Source organism: Triplophysa dalaica, chromosome 2 (genome assembly GCF_015846415.1).
Source record: "Triplophysa dalaica isolate WHDGS20190420 chromosome 2, ASM1584641v1, whole genome shotgun sequence".
Classification (NCBI taxonomy): domain Eukaryota; kingdom Metazoa; phylum Chordata; class Actinopteri; order Cypriniformes; family Nemacheilidae; genus Triplophysa; species Triplophysa dalaica.
In genome coordinates, this window is record NC_079543.1 from 3345133 (window position 1) to 3371197 (window position 26065).

Sequence of the window (26065 nt, forward strand, 5' to 3'; positions counted from 1 at the left end):
GTTAGTATTGATCTTTTACTGACATAGAGTCGTCGGTGTCGTGACATAGCTGAGAGAAAACAATCCTTTCCCCCTGACTATAAACGCATGATGTTAACCATGTTTAGCCTGCATTAAAATCTCTTTTTGTGTTCAACAGAGCAAGATACCTATAAAAACAGAGTCGTATTGGGTCAGAGACTCCGTGCAGCATCTGAGACTGAACAAACAACCCAAAGAATGGCCAGAGGTGTCGTTTCAACACATTGTTTGGGTCACAGGATCATCCAACTGTCTCTATTTTGATCCCATGTTCATTAAAGCTATCCTATAGAAGACTATCATGACTTCACATGTTAAATGAATACATTAGGCACAGTTTTGACTGTAGGACACAACATTACCCCACTTAGAAATTCATTATAATGAAGCAGCTTAACGTGGTTCAATGCAGCGATCAACTAAGAACACAGATTTTTCTGTCATTATGTTGATGTTTGATATCAGTGGTAAAGATGAACTTAATAATTTGGTTACACATTCCATTGTTTTGGTACATTAGGCCACGAAGCTGCTTCCTTGTAATGGACGTCTATGGTGAGGACAAAAGTATGTGTTATTTTAATCAAATGTCAGTTCAGTATTGTAATAACGAGACGTGTAAACATTAATAATTTATGTTGGTCACTTTAAATAATTTATGATTTAGAATTATTATGATATAACTACCAAATGTACTCTATGAAAGAGTGTAAGATAATTATCAGTCCCACAAACAACTTACCAAATCACCAAAGCATTGAATGAAAATGATTTTTTCAGATTAAATGTTTTAGAAGTTGCGGTGCAGGGGGACGGGACCACATCGGCCTGTTTTTTTTGCCGTGTATAAAACTTCAGGTCAGGGTTTTTTAACATTTAAAAAATTCAGAACACCGAATAGCAATTTTTGGACACTGCATCAAGCAAAAATCAATCGTAATCAATACAAAGAGCTGAGATTAAGCACCTGACCAGGTCTACACGCAGGAGTGTTTTCCCACACGACATAAATGGAAATTACGTTTGAATGGCCATTCCCAGCTATGCCGACCATGTCTATAACAATAAAATCAGCTGGATGAATTTCCAAACCAAAAGAAACATCAGGGAAATTTTATAAACCAAAATGTATGCTGCGTTGACAACACAAAAGTTTTTTTAGGTAAACTCGTGGTGTCCAACTCAGTTCCTGGCGGCGTTCTGCATAGTTTAGCTCCAACCCTCATCAGACACCTGATTCAGCTCATCCAGATCTTCAGGATCACTAGAAACTGCCAAGCAGGTGTGTGTTGGAGCTAAACTGTGCAGAGCTGGAAGTTAGTTTGACAGTTTAAGATGTGTGTTACTGTGTAGATCTCTGAAACACGATCATAAGCCCTCTAGTGGATAAATCACAACATCCATTCTCCACAGAGACAACATCAGCACCTTCTGAGTCAACTCAATGAACTTTCTGATCGCTACACAGATCCATCAAAACTACACACTCTTCAAAAGAAAAAAGCTTTATTAAATTACTTAAATTATACATCAAATGTTAACAAGTCAGATGAATAAAAATCTTAACATGACAATTATAAAGTATGTTCATTGCATGTTAACTATTAGTAACGAATAATAACAAATAACAATAGCAATCAGAACAGAGCTCTCACTGTTAGAGCGAGAGAGAGTTTAATGTGTGTTTACTGCTATTGTATCATATTCAGAAGATCTGGACTGAAGCTCAAGAGTCGTGTAGACGCCATCAGCAGCCCTGCACTGATCCGACTGTGAAAGAAACATGAAGAATAGATCTTGTTTTCATGTGAATTTGAGTGTAATAATGTTTGTGAATGAATGTTTGACAGATTTACTCTGATTGTGTTGTAAATGTCTGCAGATGTTCTGGACGCAGGATTCAGAGCTGTGTATGTATTATCACTCCAGTCAGCCGTCTATAGAGAAAGATGTTCATCATTATTCATAAACAATATTTGATTTAGAGTTCAATGTGACATCAGCACTGAAGGATTCATGAGATGAAGCAGAATCTACAGCAGCTGGAGATGAAGATGTGTGTTTGTTCACCTGTGTTTGATTCATGTGTTCTGCTCTACTATCAGTCCTCCTCTTCCTAAAGAGAAAAATAACCTCATAAATGTGATAAACTGCATTACAATCAATGAATAAAACAATCTTTTAAAATATACTAAACTCACTTAATAAACAGGATGATGAAGATGATGATGATGAAGAACAATCCTCCACATCCTGCCACAATACCAGAAACTGTGTACAGAGCAGAACCCTGAACTCCTACAATAAAATGTTTATGGAAAAAAACAATTTACAACCACCATGACTGAATGACGACACCATGAGTGAATAATGAACCAGCAACCTGTTACAGTGAGTGATACAGCAGCTGATCTCTGAGATCCATGTTTATTCTGAGCCACACAGTAAAACCATCCACTGAGACTAGAATTAATGTTAGTGATGCTGAACGTCTGTCCAGATCCAACAGATGATGTTTGATTCTCTTTAAACCAGCTGTAGATGTGAACAGGTGGATTTGATTCACTGCTGCAGGTCAGATTCACTGAATCACCCTCCACTATTACACCAGAAGAACTGATGGACACTTTGACATGTCTTGGTGCATCTACAACAGATAGATTTTCATTATCATTTGCATAAACAGTAAAATACACAATATCAATGTACATCACTGTCAAACAGAGCTTCTGTCACTTACAAATCACATCCATCTTCACAGCTTCTGAATATTTCTCTCCATGTTTATTTCTGGTCTTGCACTTGTATTCTCCACTGTGATCTGATCTGATGCTTGAGATTCTGTAGATGTTTCCAGATCCTACAAGTTTTCCTCCTTTAAACCAGCTGTAGATGTGAACAGGTGGATTTGATTCACTGCTGCAGGTCAGAGTCACTGAATCACCCTCCACTATTACACCAGAAGAACTGATGGATGCCACAACATTTCTTGGTGCAACTGGTAAAGATTATACAACCATTGTACGTCATTTTATGAATTTTAAAGGGGTTTGCGCTTTGTTACTGGTTCTGGCACACATATTTTCACATACATGCTAAAACACACAAAAGCAATAAGTTTACAGCATCAAAAACATGTCAGACCCACAACACTGTTACTTACACATCACATTCAGCATCACAGCTTCTGAATATTTCCCTCCATGTATATATTTGGACCAGCACGTGTATTCTCCACTGTCATCCGATCTGATGTTTGAGATTCTGTAGATGTTTCCAGATCCTACAAATTTTCCTCCTTTAAACCAGCTGTAGGTGTGAACAGGTGGATTTGACTCACTGCTGCAGGTCAGATTCACTGAATCACCCTCCACTATTACACCAGAAGAACTGATGGACACTGAGGTTTTCTCTGGAGGATCTAGAAAAATAATATATAAATAGAAATCAAAAGGGAGTTGTTGGCTATATATAATGATCTATTTCTGAACTGTTTCACGGTGACACAATCTGATATATACTTCAAGATTAGACATGCATATTCAAAGACTGGATTATTAAACAGTCATGTTTGTTATCTCATACATATTTTTCATAAATGTAGTAATTTTGCTTTTGTATGTTAATGAATCAGTGTTTACTCACATTCAACACTGAGATAAACATCAGAATACGCAAAAGGTTCAGATCCTCTTATAGCACATCTATAGACTCCTGAATCATGACGACTGACTGACTGCAGATGAAACTCATTCACTGTGTGTTCAGTTAATGTCTGTGTGTTTCTGTACCAGATGAATGTTGTTTCTTCAGTCAGTCTGCAGGTGGTTTTACATGTAAGAGTGACTGAATCTCCCTCTTTCACTCTCTGTTGTGTCTCCACCTGGAGGTCTGACAGCAAAACAACAACAAACTCTCTGTGTGATCATCATCATAATACAGAATAAATATATCAATATCATCACAACATCAACTTTATGAATTTATATCAGATCAGAGTTACACAATATAATGTCTCATGTCCTCTGTGTGTTAATATGATTCTGTAGATCTACCTGTGACATCAAGCTGAACTCCAGGAGTCCCTCTCCATTCTCCAATGTATCCACTTGCTGTAAATATGCAGTAGTAAACGCCTTTATCAGCTTCTGTCACATGTGTTAAAGTGATGCTGTTAGTGTGACACTGAACATTTTCTCTGTAATATATGTAAGAACACAGGTTTGGTGACACTGAAACAGGTTGATGTGTTGTTTTGGTCCAGTATGATGGTGTGATCCAATAACCAGGAGGATAATCACAGGACATTCTCACTGTTGAGCCTCTTAATGCACAAACATATGAAGGATTGTAATTCACTTCCCAATCTCGCTGACCACCAACATCTGAAACACAGAAATTAGGAAACAATTGAAGGCAAAACACAACATCATGCAAGTTTATATCAATATTTATCTTTCTTTCTGAAAATCATTCAAACACTCATAACATAAATCAAGACACAAAGTATAAAGTGAGTGTATAAGTGTGAAGACTGAAGTGTGATCTGCACTTACCAGCAGTCATGAGCAGAAACATCAGAGATATTGCGAAACATGTCGCCATAGCAACCACTACAATCACACAACATACAATTGACATGAGATGAACAAACTCCAAATGTTCACAAACACTCATTTCTGCATCATTTCATTAGTATGTTTTTCATCTTAAACAACTACAGTCATGATCATGAACAGCTCTACAGATTGATTCACTCAAAACAATGTAAAAATGGTCTTACCGTGATGTGATGCCGTCTGTGTTAGTACACAAAAAAAGAAATGAAATGAAGATGAAGAGCTGTTTTTAACTGATGGACTGATTTAACTGATGTGTTTTCCATACTTTAATGCGAAGCTTAAAATATAATGAATATTTTGGTCTTCCTCTTTCTCAGCGTTTGCTCTCTTCATCTGACCAACATGAGAGGAGCTCTAGAAACAAAGTGAATGAAATGTCTCCAGATGTAAAATCACACAACAAACATCCTCATAAGAAAAGTTCACAGCTTTATAAGAACCTGTTACAAGTCTTGAGGACCAAAACTGAGATCAGGGCTACAGGATTTAGCTCCGAATAAGATGTCGATGTCACTTCCTCATTCAGACACATTTTCTGTATTGTGAGTCAGAGTCGTGACGTTTGAGGATGAGACCGGGGCTTGACCTTAACTACCCTGAACACAAGTACATGACTGTGTGTTAGCCAAACAACATCAGAATCTGCAAAAGAACAAATAACACCTGTTTACATTTCACCTGTTTGAGTTCAAGATCTGTTTTAAATAGCAAAGACATGCACTGATGTGTTAGTATTGATCTTTTACTGACATAGAGTCGTCGGTGTCGTGACATAGCTGAGAGAAAACAATCCTTTCCCCCTGACTATAAACGCATGATGTTAACCATGTTTAGCCTGCATTAAAATCTCTTTTTGTGTTCAACAGAGCAAGATACCTATAAAAACAGAGTCGTATTGGGTCAGAGACTCCGTGCAGCATCTGAGACTGAACAAACAACCCAAAGAATGGCCAGAGGTGTCGTTTCAACACATTGTTTGGGTCACAGGATCATCCAACTGTCTCTATTTTGATCCCATGTTCATTAAAGCTATCCTATAGAAGACTATCATGACTTCACATGTTAAATGAATACATTACGCACAGTTTTGACTGTAGGACACAACATTACCCCACTTAGAAATTCATTATAATGAAGCAGCTTAACGTGGTTCAATGCAGCGATCAACTAAGAACACAGATTTTTCTGTCATTATGTTGATGTTTGATATCAGTGGTAAAGATGAACTTAATAATTTGGTTACACATTCCATTGTTTTGGTACATTAGGCCACGAAGCTGCTTCCTTGTAATGGACGTCTATGGTGAGGACAAAAGTATGTGTTATTTTAATCAAATGTCAGTTCAGTATTGTAATAATGAGACGTGTAAACATTAATAATTTATGTTGGTCACTTTAAATCATTTATGATTTAGAATTATTATGATATAACTACAAAATGTACTCTATGAAAGAGTGTAAGATAATTATCAGTCCCACAAACAACTTACCAAATCACCAAAGCATTGAATGAAAATGATTTTTTCAGATTAAATGTTTTAGAAGTTGCGGTGCAGGGGGACGGGACCACACCGGCCTGTTTTTTTTGCCGTGTATAAAACTTCAGGTCAGGGTTTTTTAACATTTAAAAAATTCAGAACACCGAATAGCAATTTTTGGACACTGCATCAAGCAAAAATCAATCGTAATCAATACAAAGAGCTGAGATTAAGCACCTGACAAGGTCTACACGCAGGAGTGTTTTCCCACACGACATAAATGGAAATTACGTTTTAATTGCCATTTCCAGCTATGCCGACCATGTCTATAACAATAAAATCAGCTGGATGAATTTCCAAATCAAAAGAAATATCAGGGACATTTTATCAACCAAAATGTATGGTGCGTTGACACCACAAAAGTTTTTTAGGTAAACTCGTGGTGTCCAACTCAGTTCATGGCGCCGTTCTGCATAGTTTAGCTCCAACCCTCATCAGACACCTGATTCAGCTCATCCAGATCTTCAGGATCACTAGAAACTGCCAAGCAGGTGTGTGTTGGAGCTAAACTGTGCAGAGCTGGAAGTTAGTTTGACAGTTTAAGATGTGTGTTACTGTGTAGATCTCTGAAACACGATCATCAGCCCTCTAGTGGATAAATCACAACATCCATTCTCCACTAGAGACAACATCAGCACCTACTGAGTCAACTCAATGAACTTTCTGATCGCTACACAGATCCATCAAAACTACACACTCTTCAAAAGAAAAAAGCTTTATTAAAATGACTTAAATTATACATCAAATGTTAACAAGTCAGATGAATAAAAATCTTAACATGACAATTATAAAGTATGTTCATTGCATGTTAACTATTAGTAAAGAATAATAACAAATAACAATAGCAATCAGAACAGAGCTCTCACTGTTAGAGCGAGAGAGAGTTTAATGTGTGTTTACTGCTATTGTATCATATTCAGAAGATCTGGACTGAAGCTCAAGAGTCGTGTAGACGCCATCAGCAGCCCTGCACTGATCCGACTGTGAAAGAAACATGAAGAATAGATCTTGTTTTCATGTGAATTTGAGTGTAATAATGTTTGTGAATGAATGTTTGACAGATTTACTCTGATTGTGTAGTAAATGTCTGCAGATGTTCTGGACGCAGGATTCAGAGCTGTGTATGTATCATCACTCCAGTCAGCCGTCTATAGAGAAAGATGTTCATCATTATTCATAAACAATATTTGATTTAGAGTTCAATGTGACATCAGCACTGAAGGATTCATGAGATGAAGCAGAATCTACAGCAGCTGGAGATGAAGATGTGTGTTTGTTCACCTGTGTTTGATTCATGTGTTCTGCTCTACTATCAGTCCTCCTCTTCCTAAAGAGAAAAATAACCTCATAAATGTGATAAACTGCATTACAATCAATGAATAAAACAATCTTTTAAAATATACTAAACTCACTTAATAAACAGGATGATGAAGATGATGATGATGAAGAACAATCCTCCACATCCTGCCACAATACCAGAAACTGCGTACAGAGCAGAACCCTGAACTCCTACAATAAAATGTTTATGGAAAAAAACAATTTACAACCACCATGACAGTTTCAAAAAACTAAAACAGAAAGAGTGAATAATGAACCAGCGACCTGTTATAGTGAGTGATACAGCAGCTGATCTCTGAGATCCATGTTTATTCTGAGCCACACAGTAAAACCATCCACTGAGACTAGAATTAATGTTAGTGATGCTGAACGTCTGTCCAGATCCAACAGATGATGTTTGATTCTCTTTAAACCAGCTGTAGATGTGAACAGGTGGATTTGATTCACTGCTGCAGGTCAGATTCACTGAATCACCCTCCACTATTACACCAGAAGAACTGATGGACACTGAGGTTTTCTCAGGAAGATCTAAAAAAGGAAGTTGATGTCTATTTATAATGATCTATTCCTGAACTGTTGCACGGTGACACAATCTGATATTTACTTCAAGATTAAACATTTATATTCAAAGAGTGGATTATTAAACAGCCATGTTTGTTATCTGATACATACAGTATTTGTCATAAACGTTGCAAATTGGGTCTGTATGAAATATTTAAATTCATACAGAATTCAGAAATCTGAAATTTTGAAATATTTGTTCTTGTATGTTAATGAATCAGTGTTTACTCACATTCTACACTGAGATAAACATCAGAAGACGCAAAATGTGCATGTCCTCTTATAGCACATCTATAGACTCCTGAATCATGACGACTGACTGACTGCAGATGAAACTCATTCACTGTGTGTTCAGTTAATGTCTGTGTGTTTCTGTACCAGATGAATGTTGTTTCTTCAGTCAGTCTGCAGGTGGTTTTACATGTAAGAGTGACTGAATCTCCCTCTTTCACTCTCTGTTGTGTCTCCACCTGGAGGTCTGACAGCAAAACAACAACAAACTCTCTGTTTGATCATCATCATCATAATACAGAATAAAATATATCAATATCATCACAACATCAACTTTATGAATTTATATCAGATCAGAGTTACACAATATAATGTCTCATGTCCTCTGTGTGTTAATATGATTCTGTAGATCTACCTGTGACATCAAGCTGAACTCCAGGAGTCCCTCTCAATTCTCCACTGTATTCTCTTGCAAATATGCAGTAGTAGACGCCTTTATCAGCTTCTGTCACATGTGTTAAAGTGATGCTGTTAGTGTGACACTGATATCTGTCAGAACACAGGTTTGGTGGCACTGAATAAGGTTGATGTGTTGTTTTGGTCCAGTATGATGGTGTGATCCCATAACCAGGAGGATAAATACAGGACATTCTCACTGTTGAGCTTCTTACTGCACAAACATACGAAGAATTATAATTCACTCCCCAAACCTGCTGACCATCAACATCTGAAACACAGAAATGAGGAAACAGTTGAAGGCAAAACACAACATCATGCAAGTTTATATCAATATTTATTATTCTTTCTGAAAATCATTCAAACGCTCGTACATTTTGTGTAATAAGTCAAGACACAAAGTATGAAGTGAGTGTATAAGTGTGAAGACTGAAGTGTGATCTGCACTTACCAGCAGTCATGAGCAGAAACATCAGAGATATTGTGAAACATGTCGCCATAGCAAACTCTACAATCACACAACATACAATTGACATGAGATGAACAAACTGCAAATGTTCACAAACACTCATTTCTGCATCATTTCATTAGTCTGTTTTTCATCTTCAACAACTACAGTCATGATCATGAACAGCTCTACAGATTGATTCACTCAAAACAATGTAAAAACGGTCTTACCGTGATGTGATGCCGTCTTTGTTAGTACACAAATAAGAAATGAAATGAAGCTGAAGAGCTGTTTTTAACTAATGGACTGATTTAACTGATGTGTTTTCCATACTTTAATGCGAAGCTTAAAATATAATGAATATTTTGGTCTTCCTCTTTCTCAGCGTTTGCTCTCTTCATCTGACCAACATGAGAGGAGCTCAAGAAACAAAGTGAATGACATGTCTGCGGATGTAAAATCACACAACCGACATCCTCATAAGAAAAGTTCACAGCTTTATAAGAACCTACAAGTCTTGAGAACAACACTGAGATCAGGGCTACAGGATTTAACACCTAATAAGATGTTGATGTCACTTCCTCATTCAGACACATTCTCTGTGTTATGAGTCAGAGTCGTGACGTTTGAGAATGAGACCGGGGCTTGACCTTAACTACCCTGAACACAAGTACATGACTGTGTGTTAGCCAAACAACATCAGAATCTGCAAAAGAACAAATAACACCTGTTTACATTTCACCTGTTTGAGTTCAAGATCTGTTTTAAATAGCAAAGACATGCACTGATGTGTTAGTATTGATCTTTTAGTGAAATAGACTTGGTCGTGTCATAGCTGGGGGCGATGCCTGGGTGAAAACAATCTTAACCCATGATGTTAACCATGTTTGACCTACATAAAATCCCTTTTTTCCGCTCAACAGAGCAAGATACCTAGAAAAACCAAGCCTTATTGAGTCAGAGACTCCGTGTAGCATCTGTGACTGAACAAACAACCCAAAGAAATCGCAAAACCAACAGTCTATATTTTTATCCCATGTCAATTAAAGCTATGATATGAAAGGATAGTACCATGTTAAATGAAAACTCAGTTAATTCATCTAGACCGGACGAAACCTCAAAATTAGCAAAACTGGAGACAGCGTTTGTAGGCACATAGATCAAAATAAGCCATACACAGCATCTCACAGAAGTGAGTACACCCCTCACATTTGTGTAAATATTTTATTACATTTTTTCATGTGACAACACTGAAGAAATATCACTTTGCTACAGTATAAAGTAGTGTGTGTACAGGTTGTATAACAGTGTAAAATTTGCTGTCCCCTCAAAAAAACTCGTAACACAGCCATACATGTCTCAACCGCTGGCAACACAAGTGAGTACACCCCTAGGTCAAATCTCCAAATTGGGCCCAATAGCTGGGTTTCAGTCACGTGATTATTATGACGCGCGAAGGCGGGGCGATTTCAGATGGAGGGCAGGAAGTAAACATGGAGAATACGTCTATGGTGGAAACCGCTGCGGATAGTCCCTATTGTATGAATTTTAAACCAGTTTCAAGAAATAGATACAAGGAGTTAGTAAACCGATATGTGGGACGTGACCCGTTCCTCATGAAGATGAGTGAGTTTTCGGTCGAACTTGAAGATTTGCCGACAGTGGAGGCTGTTGACATCACCAACTATCTGGTCCTTCAGACATCGTACTACTGGAGGCGTACAACTTTTTTGACTTTTGTGTGCTTCTGGCTTTGTGTGGTCTTTGTGAGTTCTGGCTTTTTATGTAATATAAATGAAAACAATAAATGCCATTGAGAAGACAGAATTATAAATGGTGGTTTATTTACAAGATTAGATTTTTCAACAATTGTCATAATAAGAACACGGTGTGCAACAACAGATTAGAATCCATTTCATTACATATAATACATATAGCCAGTACAATTGGACTAGATTACACTTGTTGAAAACATATTAACAGACTGATACATGTCTGGGCTCAGGTACTACTACTCCCTGTCCTCTTACTTATCATCAGAGCCAAGAAGCAGGGCTCAGGTATTGGACACTACATGTGTGAGGGCTCAGGTACTGGACTGACTGATTATTATCCCTATCTCTCCCTCCTCCTTATTCCAATGGGACAACAGACTCCGAAAGATTAGACAAGATACAGCAAATAACCCCAATCTTGTCAATCAATGCTAGTGCCTAACCTTGTTTTGTGGCCATGTGCTCTATGGGCAGAATCTGATATTTTCTTCTGACTAAACCGATAACTCTCTCAACATGAATACGCAAATTCGCTATTTTTCTTGTGTCTGCCACCTCATACGCTGACAGCTGTTTTCTCCCCTTGGTAAATGCAGGTATCTGTAGTGAAGCGCAGTAAAATCCCTCACTATCACAAATATTGAACCCACGGTCTGCTAGGCCAATATCTCCAGGTAACAGGTTTTTTAGGAGGCCACTCTCTATTGTGATCTGTTTATCGCTGACTCTCCCTCCCCAGGCACAAGATATGCAAGTGACATAGCCTTGGGGTGCAACACCAATCAGAAATTGTACAGTATGGTGATGTTTGTAATTAAAAAATCGGAATTAAAACTAAGAAGTTTGGGAGCCCCTTCATTTTTTTTTCCAAAGGACTCCTTGTTGAACTGTGTGTCCATTGCTTTGGCTCGAAGATCTCCCAGCTCTGTTGTGTTTTGTCTCTGAACATCCTCCATCTTCTCAATGTCATCCATTGTAAGTGCAGTCTGGCATCCGGCATCTACATAGCCTGCAACATATCAGTGGGGAGCATAATTACATAATTCATGAATATGAATTATACGAATTGCTGTTAAGTTATCTTTTTAACAACCTTTTTACAAACATGCAAGTTTTCTGGTCCAATTATACAGGTTGATTTAAGTTAATATTAATTATGTGAAGTAATCTTTTTTTACAACGTTTTTACAACATTCAACATTTGTAACAATTAATAATAATTAATAACAATTAATAATAATGCTGGTCACCTTGATCCTTTAATGTTCCATTCCCACTGATCCCCTCTGATTGTGGGTTGTTGTCAGCTGGCTGCTTCGGTTCGGAGCTTTCGGCTGTCTGTGTCAGATCCGGGCTCTCATCTGTCTGTTGGAGATCCAACATAGCCTAAGAACATTCCGACCGTCTTTGTTGGTCTTCATTGAGCTTCATCCTCTGCTCTCGTTTAAGAGACGCCTCTGATTTGGGTTTAGTTTTTTGGTACCCTAGGTTGACCGTCGGAGCCCAATCTAGCGACTCAAGGTCACCCAAAGCGCTAGGGCAGCCTAAAAAGCCCCAATGAAGTCCATATTAGACTGCCGGTAACTTAATAATCATTACTAAGTAAATGAACATTTAACGACAACCTAAGGCTCTACAAACACAGACACAAAAAACTAATTGGCTAGCTAACATACCTCCGACGAAGTGATCGCTGCAGACACGGGCATTAACAGACTCTGCTCCTCCCGACCGCAGACGTTGGTTAAAAATCCCCTTTTTACGGCGTTGTTCTGTGAGCTTTTTATATTTCTCACCTTTATGAGTGGCAATCTTTGGTACTTTGTAAAATCCCTTTCCCTTTTCTCGGTTTGAACGATTGGAGCATCCGTAAACTACACAAAACATTGGCATTTTTTCAGACGGCACTGGCAGATCCTCAGCTATTTCACTTCCTGCCCTCCATCTGAATTTCGCGCTCTCGCGATGCAGCAGCGTGACGTCACGTGAAACCAACCTATTAGCCATCTTCCCTCCCCAAGGTTCATGTGATTCGTTAGTGTAACAAGGTCTCAGGTGTGAATGGGGAGCAGGTGTGTTAAATTTGCTGTTATCGTTCTCACTCTCTCATACTGGCACCTTGTGTTAAAGAACTCTCTGAGGATCGGAAAAAATGAATTTTTTGGCCTAGGCTATAAGAAGATTGCCAAGACCATGAATCTGAGTTGCGGCACGGTGGCCAAAACCATACAGTGGTTGAACAGGACAGGTTCCATTAAGAACAGGTCTCGCCATGGTCGACCAAAGAATGGAGTTTAAGGTTACTTTTCCCGGTCTTGGAATGTTGTTTGGCTTCACATGTAACGCTATATTCTTTAGTGATGGGAAAACGAAGCCTTGTATAAACCTCTAACACTTTCCCTGACTGTTTCGAGATAAGAATCAAACCTCAAGAATTTCGCTAGTTGAATGAAGCAACCAGTAGATGAAATTAACATTCATTTTAATGTTATGTGCACAAATAATGCTTCTAGTACAACATGTGTGAGGGGTCTATATAATAAACCTCTGGGGTTCAAACGTTCTGACACGCAAAGTAAAACGCGCACGTGACTGAGCAGAAAGTGAAGCTTCATTTGTCATATTCACGTCATTTCTACGTTACAATAGAAGCTTCGAATCGAGGCTTCATCTGGTACGCCCATTTCACTAGACACAAGCTCGGATCGAATGAAACATCACTAACATTCTTGACTTAGTGGAATATTTTGGAAAGTGTGGAAGAGCGTTTTATCTGCTCCATCTTGATTAACGTCATGAATGAAAAGTCAAAGAGCACGCGTCAATTATTGCTCACTCTCCGCGCACTGTGTTAAGAGTTACTCCCCAGTGCTCATTTTTCACTTTGTGTTAACACTCTGGGTTTATGTCTATGAAAGGAAAACCCATGAATGCAGCTTCAAAGGAGCCCCGGAGACAGGGAAGATTTCAGAACAAAATCAGAATACCTATTATTTATTATCATTTATAAGACATGGCCGGCTGCTGGCGTAAATGCCTCGTGGGCTACCGTGGGACTCAATGTATTCAACTATTATTTAACTGTGTTAAACGCTCTGCAACCTAGTCACTGCATGGCTTTGCAGCCTCCAATCGGCATTTGCAGCCTCTGTAATTTTATTGGCTTATGCTGCCTAACTATAATACTGCTTTGCATCCTCAATTCTTCTTTTGCAGGCTTCCTTTTATTTATGATATTTAACTATTACTCTCAGTTAGAGTTGATGGCTTACGCAGCCATCGATAGCACGGCTGTTGAAGCCTCAATTCGGCCTTCGCAGGCTTCTGTTTAATTATGCTGTTCAACTATTTAATCTAAATATTGTGATGGCACAGGCAGCTATCGATAGCACTGCTGTTGAAGCCTCAAAGCTGCCTTTGCATGTTTTTGTTTAAAATTATGCTATTTAACTATTTACTTTCAATTATGCCACCCTCCAGTTAAAAGTCAGTCATGCTGTAACCTTGTGTTCATATTTCAACTACAGCTGACCAATTCCCACTTTCTCCTTCTAAGAACATCAGCAAGATATCTCATCTGGTGGGTTAATTTCCCTATACCTTCTTCTTTGGGGTAGGCTCCGCCCTGCCTTTGTCTCCAGGTATGAACATCTAAAATCCTTATCCCCAGGATTCCTTCGTTGGACAGGGCCAAAGATCTTCAATATATCTTTCAATTTTAAATCTTTTGTTAATGAACATTATTTGTCGTTCTTTCTCCTGAGTCTGTCTGGTAGAAATGTAAGCCCCTACGCAAGCTCTACCTGGAAGACTACTTATGTCACTGATCAAATCACTGGTTAGCCTATCATCACTCAGCATGTAGTATTTAAGGTTTGTACTTACCCTCTCTGTCGTTCGCAGAAACTAACTCAAGAGTGAACTGGTAGAACTTAAGAAAGAACAGTAATGAACCCTTCACATTTACAATCAAGAAACAAAACACAGGTCTGACAAGAATATCTGGCTTTATTGTTTACAATGTTGATAATTAATAAAGTAAACAGGCTTGATAGTGTTAAGATCCCCCGCAACAAAGACGGAGCAATTATAGTGCTATAGATATTTCCTTATCAGCACCACATATAAATATTGTTTTCTTTGTCTTTCACGGCCAGTGTCTTACTTGTTTAGCTTTGCATTGAATTTGCGTCAATAAATAAGGTAGGCCTTTTAAGGGAAGGAGTCATTGCGCATTTTAAAATAAACAAAAAAGCATCCGTGCAAATTTATTTACAGGCTGTTACATGAAGGCGACAACCCTATTTGAACTTCTAGAAGGAAATCTCAGGATTTAGGTATGGGAAAAGGTGCCAGTCATACCTAATGTAAGTAATGTTGACAAATTCTGTGGCTCACAAGTTTTGAAACATTTTAATATGGTGACGTGAGCCGAGCATAACATGCGATCCGGGCATGCATTGCGGCTGTAAGCTTGATCACCACTGTTGAGATTCCTACACTGATTCTTGATTCTTGATGAGTCAAAAAGTTCAAAGTTCAAAAACTATTTATATTGATTGTTACAGAAAAATGTGGATCACAAATGTAAGCTCAATCAGCCTGTTGTTAATAAAACCCAAAGAAAAACTAAACATCAAAATAAAGCTTGTAAAATAATTACACAGTTTCTTTTGATGTTTCATACAAAACACTGTCATTGCTTCCAAAAAGAAAACTGTTGTTTATCAAGGAAAGGATGAAAGAGCCCAACCAAAGCAAACACTGATCACAATAACGCTGTTTAAACAACAATAAAGCATCAAGTCATGGATGTTATGCTGCAGTCCCTGTGAAGCAGAAGTGATGATCGTCTTCAGTATTCTGTCGTGTTTACAAAATGAATAGTGGGTGTGGCTCATGTTTTCCACTGTGAATTGATTGGATGAATAAAAACAGGATGTTCACGTAATTTTATGGTAGTTTTCTGGCAACCACAGCTGCCGGTATTTTGCCATTATAAACTACTTTTGCCCTTCCCTTCAGGCAATGAGATGCTGATGTCATGCTGCATGTTGCTTTGTTTAAAAGTAACATTGATATTTTTTAAAATTAATTGCAAAGAAAAAAAATGTAATCTTTTCACTTTTATGCGTAAGGTCAAAGTTTTCATTTTATATAAAGAAATGCTGGTAATGTAAAAGACTCAAACGTATTAAGTTCATACACAGTTTGAAGTTTGTGCCCTGAAGTTTTAAACTGCAAAGCTATTTACGTTCTTTTCCTGTATTTTTTACGGAATTTTACCGGCAACCACAGCTGCCGGTATTTTTACGTAAAAATTACGGAATATTTTTCACAGTGTAGTTTATCCTTATTTCAAAATGTGAGAAGGGACAATCACAGCAGTGCCTGGGCTATCCACCCTTGTTTTTTTTCACTGTTTCATTGCTGGTGCTTGTTTTTTTCCCAGGCAGCTTAAATTTACGAACAGAGTGCCTTGGTTGAAAAAAAGCTGTCCAGCACCTGGCGCTTTTAGCTTCGTAAAAATGCCCTGGTGGATATACAGAATATATATACAGAATATATCGGTATCGGCTATCGGCTTAATTTAGGTGGAAATTATCGGCATATCGGATATCGGCAAAAATCCTATATCGTGCATCACTAGTGGAAAGTATCTGTTTGTTGATAGTGAGTCCCATCAATGATCTCAGACTCTTGACATGTTCATTTGACTGAACTGTAAATCACATCAGTCGATCTGAGGGAATATGATAAAAGATATTAACTTCAGATTTATTTCTACATCAACTTGTTCAAAACAGATGAGAGTTAAATAAGAGTTTTATGTTTCTCACCTTTGAAGATCTGTGGTGTGATGAGAGTTCATCTCTCTGTTTCTGATATATTGGACACTGGAATATTGAACATCAACAGCGGACTCTAAGGCTTCTCTCTGATTGGCTGATATTTGTATGTTTGGTGGAACATCATTGGCTGAAGCTGATCTATTGGAGTGATTGACCTGCAGTGTTGAACAAATAAAACAATCGCATTATACGAAGTAAGTGAGCCAAGTCAGTTATCTGTTGCAAAAACAATTACAATGAAGTAAATGACTGAATTGGATAGATTAAATTATGAAATGATCTGCATCACCCTGATTGATCCATCACAGCAGATTGATTTGATCAGCTTGTAATAAGACTGACAGACTTTAACAACCATATTCCCCAACCTTGTGTTGTTTTATTATATGCAACATCAAATGAGTTATGCAGGAATGTACAAACCGGATTTTGCAGTTCTCTCCTCTTCTTCCTGACGAAGAAAAAAATGCAGAAATACGTGTTTGTTGTTGTAAAAAAACATTATTGACAAATTCAATATAAGTATTCATTCTGTAGTGTCACCCATGAATTCCACAAATATAACATTTTCGTTTACATTAAAATCATAATTTTTAACACTGAAAGTAGCTTACTCAATATTCACTCACCACATAAACAGGATGATGAAGATGATGATGAAGAACAATCCTCCACATCCTGCCACAATCCCAGAAACTACAGCAGAACTATGAGCTCCTAAAACAACATATTGATGAAGATCAAATCATAAAATATGACACATGTAATATATTTACTGTAAATACCTTTAACAATGAGTGATACAGCAGCTGATCTCTGAGATCCATGTTTATTCTGAGCCACACAGTAAAACCATCCACTGAGACTAGAATTAATGTTAGTGATGCTGAACGTCTGTCCAGATCCAACAGATGATGTTTGATTCTCTTTAAACCAGTTGTAGATGTGAACAGGTGGATTTGATTCACTGCTGCAGGTCAGAGTCACTGAGTCACCCTCCACTATTACACCAGAAGAACTGATGGACACTGAGGTTTTCTCAGGAGGATCTAGATGTAAAAGTATTTTAGTGTTATTTTAATTATTAAAAGATGGAAAAATATTTTGTGATCCCAAAATCACATGTGATATCAGATATTTACTGTTGAAGATGGAATGCAAAACAAAATTTATGAAGAAATAAAGTTTAATAATCCTTTTGAATATAACTACAGTACAAATGACAAACAATTTATGTCTAATAAATATTAAATGCCATTCGGTAAATTTTTTCCGACTCCTCCAAACAATACAAATGAATGAATCAGTGTTTACTCACATTCTATATCAAGAAGAACACCAGGAGAGTACAGCTGTTCAGATCCTCTTATAGCACATCTATAGACTCCTGAATCATGACGACTGACTGACTGCAGATGAAACTCATTCACTGTGTGTTCAGTTAATGTGTGTGTGTTTCTGTACCAGATGAATGTTGTTTCTTCAGTCAGTCTGCAGGTGGTTTTACATGTAAGAGTGACTGAATCTCCCTCTTTCACTCTCTGTTGTGTCTCCACCTGGAGGTCTGACAGCAAACAACAACTCTCTGTTGACATCAACTTTATGAATTTATATCAGATCAGAGTTACACAATATAATGTCTCATGTCCTCTGTGTGTTAATATGATTCTGTAGATCTACCTGTGACATTAAGCTGAACTCCAGGAGTCCCTCTCCATTCTCCACTGTATAGTCTGCTTGTAAATATGCAGTAGTAGACGCTTTTATCAGCTTCTGTCACATGTGTCAAAGTGATATTGTAAGTCTCTGTATTTTCACTATGACACCAAACATTTTCTCTGTCATTTGAGTCAGAACAAAGGTTTGGTGACACTGAAACAGGTTGATATGTTGTTTTGGTCCAGTATGATGATGTGACCTGATGACCAGGAGGATAAATGCAGGACATTCTCACTGTTGAGCCTCTTAATGCACAAACATATAAAGGATTATATTTCACTTCCCAATCCTGCTGACCATCAACATCTGAAACACAGAAATAAGGAAACTATTTAAGACATGACACAACTTTATGCTTCTTCCTGAATTCAGTTCATGTCATGATCATACACAAAGTGTGAGGTGATTCATCAATTTTTGTTTTTTGTTTAAGTATGAAGAATGAAGACTGAAATTTGATCTGCACTTACCAGCAGTCATGAGCAGAAACAGCACAGATAATGTAAAGCACGTCGCCATAGCAACCTCTACAATCGTACAACATATATGACATAAGAAGAAAAAATTGACATCACGAACAAAAATTTCTGCATCATTTCATTCATTCAACAGAGGTTCACAAGAACTCACTGCATGCTCATCCTGTTTTATCTTCAATAACTACAGTCAACACAAAAATATATAACTTTTCTTAAAACAATGATCCAATGATCTTACCGTGCTGTGTTGAGTGTCAATACACAAATAAATGAACAAGAGGTGAAGGCGTTTTTAACGTGGTTTTCACAGTACTTACAGAAAATGAATAGTTTTGTCTTCCTGTTTCTAAGTGTTCATGCCGTTCACCTAAACCACAACACATGAGGAACTTAAGAAACACAAATAAAGAATCCTTCACATTTACAATCAAATTATAAGAAAACATTTGAACAGTAAAGTTTTTAATAAATGATTCTGTTAAGATAACCTCACATTCTGAATCACTGTGGGGTGTTTTTTTGGAAAAATTTGTGAGACTTGAACCAGCTAATATTATTCAAAACATTACGGACAACACAGAAAAATTAAAGATTACACACATTTCAGAGTATGTGCCTCTTTCCAATATTTCTCAGTGTGTAAAATATGACACTTTGAAAAAACAGCACCACTTCCTTTGTTCCTTTGTGATGTAAGTGGAAAATGATGACATAATTTTCTGTGGTGTGTTGTGTGAAGGTTTGTCTCAGTAGAAATGACCTTATTTGTGTATTTGGTAGTGACAGTGCTCGTCTTGACCAATGTTTGCTGAAATAAAATGCAACAGTGAACTTCCAGCACGTTTCATGGTCTTATTGCAAAGACTCGCAGTTGAATAAAGTTGAAATACACAGCAAAACATTTGCAAAACATGAATATTGGGATTTAGGTTGATTTAGTTAACAAACTTTCTAGCAAAAGAAACAACAGAAAGACAAAAATCAATTTCTTGACAATCACAGAAATGGTCACATTTTTGGGTTTGGGTGGACGCCCCTTTGTCACTGACTCAAGACACGCAGAGAATAAAACAATAAATAGTTTTAATAGTAATCAGCACGATAACACAGACGAGATCAGACAACAAAGGGACAAACATAGTGAGTTTAAAGAGAGTCATATGAGGATATTGCTGACAGATGGAGTGATGGTGGATGAGAAACAGGTGTGGAAGCGAAGAGGAGCATGGGTAATGTAGTCCAAGGGGGAAAAAGAGGGAACCTTGACAACGTGTTCACGCCTAATGTTTTAAAGACAAAACTTTTAATCTGCTCCATCTGGCAGATAGTGAAGTTCATGTGTTTGTGTGTCAATTCATTCAACTGAGATCTAGAATAAAGACATTTCTGTTGCAAAATAATCCAGATTGTGAAAAGGTTCTAATTGTTTGTGGATAGTGAGTCCTGTCAATGATGTTAAGAGACAAACACACTGTAACTCTGGGGTGTATTTGCTGATTCGCCTGATTTTGCATGTAAACTTCCGCGCCACTATCTCTCCCCTTTATCCTGAAGAATAAACTGACAAAATATTGGAAAAAATAGCAGGAATTTATTGCTGTTCCAAAACCCCCTCGTTCTTCCCAAAAGGCAACATTTGCCCTTCTGAGATAGGGATCAACCCCTATTGCCCGAGATGTTTGTTTATTGTGGTTCCGGTAAAGTGGGGGGTTAAAGGTGGCCCTGACTGGTCAATTTGATATTATTATGTTAGTTTAGTCACATGGTCAAGGAAAGGATAAAAAGAAAATGTAAGATAAGTTCTGGGCTTTTCTCTTGTCTCCTCGCTGGAACCCAGATTGTTGCGTCCCAAATGCGGCCCACACCTTACTCCCCATACCACCTCTTCTGGCCCACATACCGCATGGAATGACGGCCCTTGGGCAGTCCACTCCTGTTTGCTAGTTTTGGGCCACAGGTATATCAAAGCAATGCCGCATGTCAGCCAAAAACAAGACAAATAAAGCAGAGCTGACCCAAATATAATCAACCGTTCATCTCAATTCTGGCCCAGATTTATCCCAAAACCAACACCTTTCTGTGCTCCAGTTTGACAGAATTTGTATTGAGTTTCATTATTATTATAGTGATGATTGAGTTATTAGTGATGAACATCTGCTGTTAACAAACAGCATCACTGCAGAAAAGTGCCTCAAAATGTTAGTTTTGAATGTCTTTAGACCAGCTGACAAAAGTCAACAGTAAGGTGATCAGTGTTTCTTTGAGTTGGGCTTTTGACCCTCAGCTTTCACTTTCTATAGAGCACTGTACATCTGTAATGGTGATGTATATGATCTTTTATTGAACTAATTTAAAGTTGTTGGTTAGTGTTCATTGACATTAATATCATGTTGAAATTTGATTCACTGATCTCATCAAGTTTGATTGTTGAGCAGTTGTTCCTGGAAAAAAGGCAAAACCTGGAAGTTTGATCAATTTTGATGCCTATAAAGATTTGTGAAACAGAAACTTATTAAAATATAAGTTGCGTTTAGACACACAGGCATGAAGAATCAGTGTATGAATCTCAACAATGGTGACAATCAGTAAACCAAAAATGCATGCTGCAATGCATGCTGGGTAACATCATAGTTCAAAACGTCTTTATAATTCCCAGCATGCATTGCATGTTGATCTGTTTATCTGATTAGTATGTTAATTCTCACCACTGCTGAGATTCATGCACTCATTCTTCATGTTTGTGTGATAGTTATTTTCATAAATACATATTCATTTTAAACAAATCTTTCTAGACGACAAAATACAGTCACACTCCCTGAGCTTATAATGTTCTGACAGGATCAACATCATGGCACTCAATGCAAACACTCTCCAAACATCTCCAAACACACCATTGTGATGTGTTTTCAAGGTTTGTTTTACTGTGTAGATCAGCGTTTCCCTACCAGGGTGCGGGAGCAGGATTGCCATGTGAGTTTAAAAATGCATAAATAATATATAGCCTATTATCAATTAATAAGTAAATATTATAGATTTCTGATGTCTCAAATATTAAATACACACATGCATAATTACAATACATATATACCATTCAAACTTTCAATCAAGCCCCTCGGTGACCTGTCGGAAAATATGTGGTCTAGGATGTACCTTATTTAGGATCTATTCAATTTTACTCAGAAAATCAGTTCATTTTAAAGGAATAAAGCTAAACGCAATGATCAGTAACTTTAATTAGAAATGATCTTGACATTTCAAGTAACTTTTACACAGATAGAAAACAGCCACAATCAAATATCACCATTATTGTGATCAGTGTTTCATTTAGTTGTGTTCTTGACTCTTATTGCACAACTTTTGCTTAAAGTGATGTTTTACTCATAATCACTAAATAATTTAAAAATATCATTTTGAAGTATATTGAAAAAAAATTATATTACATTTTTTATTTGGTGGGCTGTAATTACTGAGAGCAATTTAGAAACGACTATGAATGATGTCTAGGTTAAGCCATGAATGTTTAGTGACAATACTCAAAATGAAAAAGTAAACAGACAAACCTCAACAATACTATTAACCATCAAACTAATTCAGATAAACAGATCAACTGCAATGCATGCTGGGAGTCATTAATGCATTTTGTATTATGATGTTACCCATGATGCATTGAAGCATGAAGTTTAATTTTGTGAATTGCCACCATTGTCGAGTTTCATATATTGATTCTTCAAGTCTAATTGTTTCAGCAATTGTACAACTTTTGTTGTGTTACTTATTAGACTGTATTTTATTTTAATTTCACTAAGGTTGGTTTCACATTTGAAGAATAGTTTGGAACGGCGCTAATGTGAAAGCTGATCCAACATCCTAACAAATCACAACATCCACTCGACACAGACAACACCAGCAGTGAAGTGAGTTCTTATTGTGCTGAATTAATACTGAACTTTTTTTCATTTACACAGATACATCAAATCTACACACGCTTTAATAGAGAAAAGACTTTATTAACATTACTGCTTTAAAATCATACATCAAATGTTTACCAATGAGCTAAATTAAAATCTTAATCCTAATGACTAAATAATAGAAAAGTATTGATCACTTGATATTAACTGTTAGTAATGAATAAAGAAATAACATCATTCCAGTCAGACCAGAGCTCTCACTGTCAGAGCGAGAGAGAGTTTAATGTGTGTTTACTGCTAGTGTATCATATTCAGAAGATCTGGACTGAAGCTCAAGAGTCGTGTAGACGCCATCAGCAGCCCTGCACTGATCCGACTGTGAAAGAAACATGAAGAATAGATCTTGTTTTCATGTGAATTTGAGTGTAATAATGTTTGTGAATGAATGTTTGACAGATTTACTCTGATTGTGTTGTAAATGTCTGCAGATGTTCTGGACGCAGGATTCAGAGCTGTGTATGTATCATCACTCAAGTCAGCCGTCTATAGAGAAAGATGTTCATCATTATTCATAAACAATATTTGATTTAGAGTTCAATGTGACATCAGCACTGAAGGGTTCATGAGATGAAGCAGAATCTACAGCAGGAGGAGATGAAGATGTGTGTTTGTTCACCTGTGTTTGATTCATGTGTTCTGCTCTACTATCAGTCCTCCTCTTCCTACAGAGAAAAAATATATATGTCATAAACTGCATCGCAATCAATGAATGTAACAATATTTTAAAACAGTTCCAACTCACTTAATAATCAGAATGATGACGATGATGATGATGATGATGAAGAATCCTACACATCCTGCCACAATCGCAAAAACATTGTTTGTGTAGAGTTTCTCAGGAGGATCTAGATGTAAAATGTTGTGATTTGTATCATTATATGATGGAAATCAAACTACACATCAAATTGGTCAGTGTTAAATCAACACTGCTTTGTGTCTATGTGTCCATTCTTTAGGGTGTTAAAGTAACACTGAAGCAGTGTTGAAGATAATGAGATAATGACGCTTTTAATGAAGTGATGATTGGTCATTTATGATAAACACCGGCTGTAAACAATCACAATCACTGAAGATTGATTTTGAGGTCACCATTATGGTGAACAGTGTTTCCTTTAGTTTAGGTCCTAGCCTTGAACTGATTATGTTAATTGTTAATAAAAGTTTAATAATCCTTTTGAATATAACTACAGTACAAATGACAAAAAGTTAATGTCTAATAAATATGAAATGCCATTCGGTAAATTGTGTCTGACTGCACCAAACAATATGTATGAATGAATTAGTTTATACTCACATTCTACATTGAGATGAACACCAGGAGAGGACAGATGTTCAGATCCTCTTAGAGCACATCTATAGAGTCCTGAATCATGACGACTGACTGACTGCAGATGAAACTCATTCACTGTGTGTTCAGTTAATGTCTGTGTGTTTCTGTACCAGATGAATGTTGTTTCTTCAGTCAGTCTGCAGGTGGTTTTACATGTAAGAGTGACTGAATCTCCCTCTTTCACTCTCTGTTGTGTCTCCACCTGGAGGTCTGACAGCAAAACAACAACAAACTCTCTGTTTGATCATCATCATAATACAGAATAAAATATATCAATATCATCACAACATCAACTTTATGAATTGATATCAGATCAGAGTTAAATAATATAATGTCTCATGTCCTCTGTGTGTTAATATGATTCTGCAGATCTACCTGTGACATTAAGCTGAACTCCAGGAGTCCCTGTTAATTCTCCACCATATACTCCTCTTGTAACTATGCAGAAGTAGACGCCTTTATCAGCTTCTGTCACATGTGTTAAAGTGATGCTGTAAGTCTCTGTATTCTCACTGTGACACTGAACATTTTCTCTGTAATATGTGTCAGAACACAGGTTTGGTGACACTGAATAAGACGGATGTGTTGCGTTGGTCCAGAATTTTGGTGTGACCTGTTGATCAGGAGGATAAATACAGGACATTCTCACTGTTGAGCCTCTTAATGCACAAACATATGAAGGATTGTAATTCAGTCGCAAATTCTCCTGAACACCAACATCTGAAACACAGAAATGAGGAAACTATTGAAGATATTAAAGCAACTTTTATTCTTTCTCCTGAATTTAGTTAATGTGATGATAAGAAAAAGTTTGATTCAGTGATTCAACATTTTTTTATTTTATTTGTAAGAAGTGAAGACCGAATGTATAAACTGAGTGTATAAGTGTGAAGGCTGAAGTGTGATCTGTACTTACCAGCAGTCATAAGCAGAAACAGAACAGATATTGTGAAACACATCGCAGTAGCAACCTCTACAATCATAAACATATATATATATATGATATAAGTAGAACATATGTACATCACAAACACTCATTTCATTCAGTGACAGAACATTAGAGGTTCACAAGAACTCACTGCAAGCTCATTCAGTTTTGTCTTCAATAACTACATTCATCACAACAACAAAAAAGAATTCTAAACATTTTTCATTACATTTCTTAAAACAATGATCCAATGATCTTACCGTGCTGTGATAAGTGTCAATACACAAATAAATGAACAAGAGGTGAGGGTGTTTCTAACGTGGTTATCACACTACTTAAATAAAATGAATAGTTTTGTCTTCCTGTTTCTAAGTGTTCGCCCCCTTCACCTAAACCACAACATATGAGGAACTTAAGAAACACAAATAAAGAATCCTTCACATTTACAATCAAATTATAAGAAAACATTTGAACAGTAAAGTTTTTAATAAATGATTCTGTTGGATTACTTCAGATTCTGAATCAATGTGGGGTGATTTTTGGAAAAATCTGTGAGATTTAAACCAGCAAATATTATACAAAACATTACAGACAACATAAAATGACAGATTGCACACATTTCAGAGTATGTACCTTTTTCCAATATTTCAAAGCATGTAAAATATTTAAAAAACACCACTTCCTTTGTTCCTATGTGATGTAAGTGGTAAATGATGACATAATTTTCTGTGGTGTGTTGTGTGAAGGTTTGTCTCAGTAGAAATGACCTTATTTGGTATATTTGGTAGTGACAGTGCTC

General features: G+C 37.1%; 2 protein-coding genes across 3 annotated transcripts; both read right to left on the bottom strand.

Annotated features, from left to right (window-relative positions):
* Positions 1-1510: 1510 nt before the first annotated feature.
* On the bottom strand, positions 1511-25612 carry LOC130414416 (B-cell receptor CD22-like). Of its 2 annotated transcripts, XM_056740297.1 has the most exons (13): positions 25527-25612; positions 25255-25311; positions 24714-25058; positions 24303-24548; positions 4077-4406; positions 3667-3912; positions 3185-3442; positions 2762-3019; positions 2405-2668; positions 2223-2319; positions 2092-2137; positions 1878-1958; positions 1511-1791 (listed from the first exon to the last, which is right to left on the bottom strand). In XM_056740297.1, the coding sequence occupies exons 2-13, from the start codon at positions 25295-25297 to the stop codon at positions 1696-1698; spliced, it is 2310 nt and encodes a 769-aa protein (XP_056596275.1). In that variant the 5' UTR covers positions 25298-25311; positions 25527-25612; the 3' UTR covers positions 1511-1695. The 2 variants fall into 2 exon arrangements, with proteins under 2 accessions (XP_056596275.1, XP_056596284.1); XM_056740306.1 differs by lacking the exons at positions 24303-24548; positions 24714-25058; positions 25255-25311; positions 25527-25612 and adding exons at positions 4578-4634; positions 4805-4997; positions 5084-5170.
* On the bottom strand, positions 7037-9270 carry LOC130414427 (B-cell receptor CD22-like). Its single transcript, XM_056740319.1, has 8 exons — positions 9219-9270; positions 8727-9038; positions 8313-8558; positions 7784-8047; positions 7594-7690; positions 7463-7508; positions 7249-7329; positions 7037-7162 (listed from the first exon to the last, which is right to left on the bottom strand). The coding sequence occupies exons 1-8, from the start codon at positions 9265-9267 to the stop codon at positions 7067-7069; spliced, it is 1191 nt and encodes a 396-aa protein (XP_056596297.1). The 5' UTR covers positions 9268-9270; the 3' UTR covers positions 7037-7066.
* Positions 25613-26065: the final 453 nt, after the last annotated feature.

Bases quoted from the DNA above. Each gene is read 5' to 3' on its own strand.
- LOC130414427 (XM_056740319.1), bottom strand. From the start codon at position 9,267: ATGGCGACATGTTTCACAATATCTCTGATGTTTCTGCTCATGACTGCT. The intron at 9,039-9,218 runs GTAAGTGCAGAT...TCTGTGTTTCAG, and splicing joins GTTTCTGCTCATGACTGCTG to ATGTTGATGGTCAGCAGGTT. The intron at 7,509-7,593 runs GTGAGTTTAGTA...TTTTCTCTTTAG, and splicing joins TTCATCATCCTGTTTATTAA to GAAGAGGAGGACTGATAGTA.
- LOC130414416 (XM_056740297.1), bottom strand. From the start codon at position 25,297: ATGTGTTTCACAATATCTGTTCTGTTTCTGCTTATGACTGCTG. The intron at 25,059-25,254 runs GTAAGTACAGAT...TCTGTGTTTCAG, and splicing joins GTTTCTGCTTATGACTGCTG to ATGTTGGTGTTCAGGAGAAT. The intron at 2,320-2,404 runs GTTGCTGGTTCA...ATTTTATTGTAG, and splicing joins TGTATCACTCACTGTAACAG to GAGTTCAGGGTTCTGCTCTG.